Genomic DNA, 4559 nt, shown 5'->3' with positions numbered 1-4559 from the left:
CGGGAGGATGGGTCTGTGAGTCTGACTGCTGTGAATCCTCGCTTCCATCCCTGCACTGGGCGTTATGAACGCGGGCCCATCCACACTCCTCTAACCACTCTCCTCAAGCTCTCTCCTTTGGGAGCAGTTGGAAGTGGAAGCGGATAGGGTTTGGGAGGAGGCAGGGATCCCCATTAACCCATGACCTGGGCTGTAGAGTAACAGCCAGGATGGGCAGGTGGGGCCTTGGGGAAGGGGCGAAGGGGCAGCATGGTGCCCGGAGCTTCCCAGTCTGTGGACCCCACCCCCATATCCCGACCCTTTGCAAAGCAGGGATAGAGGGGGTAAGGGCGCGAGGGCAGGCCGGGCTAACGTCTGCTCCTGCGCCGCCGTCCCACGGGCATCCCCCCGTGTGTGCCCAGTTGTTCCCGAAGCTTTAGGATCCAAGACGCTGGAGGCAACCATTTTCCTTGCCCGCCGCCCCCTCACGCTTCCCTGCCTCTCTCCTAGCCTGGTCACGGGCTGTCCCCTCCCCCAGCAATGCAACCCTATAATAAACAAGTCTTTCCTTGATCCTCCCCTGCCGCGAGCGCCCTCGGGGACCTTGGCAGCTGCAGCCGCCGCGGATCCTTTCCAGAAAGGGGGCGTGGCGGTGGGTCGGGGTTCGACTGCGAGCTTTCTGGGGCTCAATGGAGGCGGGGCCCGGCCGCTGTCACCAGGCAGGAGAGAACGTTGCTTACGTGCGCCCGGAGTCCATTGGCCAAGGCGGGCCACACTCCCGGGTCTGGATTGGGTCGTGGCGCAGAGAAGGCGTGGCCTCGCCGCGCTAGTCCTTATAGGCTGCTCCGCGCTGGTGCTAGGGAGCAGCAGGCCAAGGGGGAGGTGCGAGTGTGGAGTTGGGACAGGTCTGGGCAGCTCTCGGTGGTTGGCACCGGTTAGCACACCCATTCAAGCGGCAGAACGCACTTGTCTTAGCAGTTCTCGCTGACCGCGCTAGCTGGTGAGTGTCCCTTCTGTGTGTGGGTCCTAGAGCTCGCGGTCTGGTCTGGTCCCCAGACTGACGCCTGGTCGGTCTCCCTCTTGTCTTACAGCGGCTTCTACGCTCCGGCACTCTTGAGTTCATCAGCAAACGCCCTGGCGTCTGTCCTCACCATGCCTAGCCTTTGGGACCGCTTCTCGTCGTCGTCCACCTCCTCTTCGCCCTCGTCCTTGTCCCGAACTTCCACCCCAGATCGGCCGCCGCGCTCAGCCTGGGGGTCGGCGGCCCGGGAGGAGGGGTTTGACCGTTCCACGAGCCTGGAGAGCTCGGACTGCGAGTCCCTGGACAGCAGCAACAGTGGCTTCGGGCCAGAGGAAGGTGAGCGGTGGGCGGGTGCCGACGCGACTCGAGGGGCCGGGAAGGTGGGGAAGCCCCGGTGCTGGAAGGGGTCAGAGCCGCTTTGGCTTCCTATCCCATCGGGACCCAGATTGCTTGGGGCAGGGGGAATTGGAGTATAAGGTGAGTGAGGCGGAAACTGAGGCACGGAGTGGGAAGGAGCGTTGGTTTCTTAAGGAAACAGCACCTCCCCCGCCTGTGCGTTTCGTTTTGAAGCCTCTCTAATACCCCTTCCTGTGTGCTCTCCTTTCCAGACACGGCTTATCTGGATGGGGTGTCGTTGCCCGACTTCGAGCTGCTCAGTGACCCTGAGGATGAACACCTGTGTGCCAACCTGATGCAGCTGCTGCAGGAGAGCCTGGCCCAGGCGCGGCTGGGCTCTCGACGCCCTGCGCGCCTGCTGATGCCTGGCCAGCTGGTAAGCCAGGTGGGCAAAGAACTATTGCGCCTGGCCTACAGCGAGCCGTGCGGCCTGCGGGGGGCGCTGCTGGACGTCTGCGTGGAGCAGGGCAAGAGCTGCCACAGCGTGGGCCAGCTGGCACTCGACCCCAGCCTGGTGCCCACCTTCCAGCTGACCCTCGTGCTGCGCCTGGACTCACGACTCTGGCCCAAGATCCAGGGGCTGTTTAGCTCTGCCAACTCTCCCTTCCTCCCTGGCTTCAGCCAGTCCCTGACGCTGAGCACTGGCTTCCGAGTCATCAAGAAGAAGCTGTACAGCTCGGAACAGCTGCTCATTGAGGAGTGTTGAACTTCAACCTGAGGGGGCCGATAGTGCCCCCCGAGGCAGAGACGACTGAACTTTTGGGGTGGAGACTAGAGGCAGGAGCTGAGGGACTGATTCCTGTGGTTGGAAAACTGAGGCAGCCACCTAAGGTGGAGGTGGGGGAATAGTGTTTCCCAGGAAGCTCATTGAGTTGTGTGCAAGTGGCTGTGCATTGGGGACACATACCCCTCAGTACTGTAGCATGAAACAAAGGCTTAGGGGCCAACAAGGCTTCCAGCTGGATGTGTGTGTAGCATGTACCTTATTATTTTTGTTACTGACAGTTAACAGTGGTGTGACAGCCAGAGAGCAGCTGGGCTGCTCCCGCCCCAGCCCGGCCCAGGGTGAAGGGGCACGTGCTCCTCAGAGCAGCCGGAGGGAGGGGGGAGGTCGTGGAGGTGGTTTGTGTATCTTGCTGGTCTGAAGGGACCAAGTGTGTTTGTTGTTTGTTTTGTATCTTGTTTTTCTGATCGGAGCATCACTACTGACCTGTTGGAGGCAGCTATCTTACAGACGCATGAATGTAAGAGTAGGAAGGGGTGGGTGTCAGGGATCACTTGGGATCTTTGACACTTGAAAAAATACACCTGGGAGCTGCGTTTAAACCTTCCCCCATCGTGTACTGCAGAGTTGAGCTGGGAGGGGAGGGGCTGAGAAGGTGGGGGCTGGAACCCCTCCCTGGGAGGAGTGCCATCTGGGTCTTCCATCTAGAACTGTTTACATGAAGATAAGATACTCACTGTTCATGAATACACTTGATGTTCAAGTATTAAGACCTATGCAATATTTTTTACTTTTCTAATAAACATGTTTGTTAAAACGGTTGAGTCTCTCATCAGTACCATGAAGTGAAAAGGAGGGAGATGGGTGCTAGTGAAAGGCAGGTCTCATCAGGCCCTGGGGTCCACCTGTGTATTCCTCCATCTCTTTCCGGGACTGCCTGCCAGCCTGGTGACAGAGGTATGTGTACCGTGTGCCGTCTGTGCCAAGAACGCTTGGCCCTGTGTTGGTGAAGCTACTAGGAGAACACACTGGAAACCCCTGAAGGTAGGGGGTGAGTCAGACCTCCCACCGAGCCAGTCTCCAGAGGGAGAGCTCACCTGGCTGCCCCGGTTAGAAGGCCCAGATAGGAGGGCCCACTGAGCCCAAGGTCTTCAATAAACAGTGAAAGAACTAGAAAATACCTTTTTTATTTCTGGGAGAAAAAAATCAGTTGTTCTACCATCATGAAAATTACAAATCTTATCTCTGGATTTAAAAAGACTAAGAGGGGGAGTTTGAAAAAGGCTACTTAGCTCATGCCTCTCACTGGACAAGGAACCAAGAGGGGCATGAGCTGCCACTGGAAGGAAGTCTGGACCAGGCAGGTGCAGAACTCCTTGCACACACACAGGTTGAGGGAAGAAGTGCTAAGGGCTTAGAGAGCAAGGAAATAGCAGGCCTATCTTAACGATGCCTTGGGTCACCCAGACGCCCTCTGTGCACCTGTTGTCCCAGCCACTTGGGATGCTGAAGCCAGAGGATTGCTTGAGTCCAGGAGTTCAAGGCTGCAGCCTGAGTGACAGCAAGACCCTGTCTCTAAAAACAAAAGATACATTGTGCATTCTAGGCCCTAAGTTCCTTGTCAGAAAAATTGGCAAATTGGGGTTGGGGCAGATGAAGCCCAGGGCCTTTCCCCCTTCTTCCCTGGGATTACATCCACCCACACCAACTGGCCTTTGGAGAGTTTTTATCTCCCTTGTTTCTCCTCCTGGTCCCAGACAGGCCTTGTTTGCTCAAGACTGTAAAACAGTGGCTCTTCCACTTGAGCGTGTGTAATCAGATCACATGGGCCCTGCTGGAGATTCTCAGTGCATCTGGGCCAGGGCCCCAGGAATCTGCATTTACATCAGGGATTCCAATGGAGGGTCCTAAACTTTATGATGACTTGGAAGACCCATCTCCCTTTGGTAGAACTGAGTGACTTGTTCCCCAAAACGGATAAACTTGGGTTAGAAGTGCATTTGGAAATGGATGGTGAGAACAGTGAAGAAGGTGCCCAGAATAGTGTTAGGAAAGCCTTCACACCCATTTTCTTAGCACATCCTCCTAATAGCCACCCTGTGAGGGGTGGGTGGTGGCAGGGGTTTTTAATGTTTTACAGATTGGTAAATGGAGGCCCAAGCCCTGGAATGGTCATCTTCTTGGATAAGGGCTGACTTTGTCCACTCCCAGCCTCTTGAGATTCAGGGCTGGGAGTAAAGCAAGCTTGACACCTGGGCTGAGTCTGAAGGGAACTTTCCCAGGAACTGAAATCTGTGCCAATGCTCACGACCCTGCCTCCCCAGTCTCAAAAGAAAAGCAAGGAAACAATTGTCTGTCTTCAGAGTAGAGAGTCTTGTTGGTATTTGGGAGCCTGAGCTGGATGGATTGGTCAGCATTAGCCCTTCTCCAAGCCAAGGA

At 56.4% G+C, this 4559-nt stretch overlaps 1 protein-coding gene across 1 annotated transcript; it reads left to right on the top strand.

The window, feature by feature from the left end:
* Positions 1–418: 418 nt before the first annotated feature.
* Positions 419–2937, top strand: DDIT4 (DNA damage inducible transcript 4). The gene is made up of 3 exons (XM_054436238.2): positions 419–979; positions 1071–1336; positions 1609–2937. Exons 2-3 carry the CDS (start codon positions 1132–1134, stop codon positions 2100–2102), a joined length of 699 nt encoding a protein of 232 aa, XP_054292213.1. The 5' UTR covers positions 419–979; positions 1071–1131; the 3' UTR covers positions 2103–2937.
* The last annotated feature ends 1622 nt before the right edge of the window (positions 2938–4559 follow it).

Source organism: Pongo pygmaeus, chromosome 8 (genome assembly GCF_028885625.2).
Source record: "Pongo pygmaeus isolate AG05252 chromosome 8, NHGRI_mPonPyg2-v2.0_pri, whole genome shotgun sequence".
NCBI lineage: Eukaryota > Metazoa > Chordata > Mammalia > Primates > Hominidae > Pongo > Pongo pygmaeus.
Note: the sequence above shows the minus strand (reverse complement) of the source record. Positions and strands in the feature narration are given on the sequence as shown.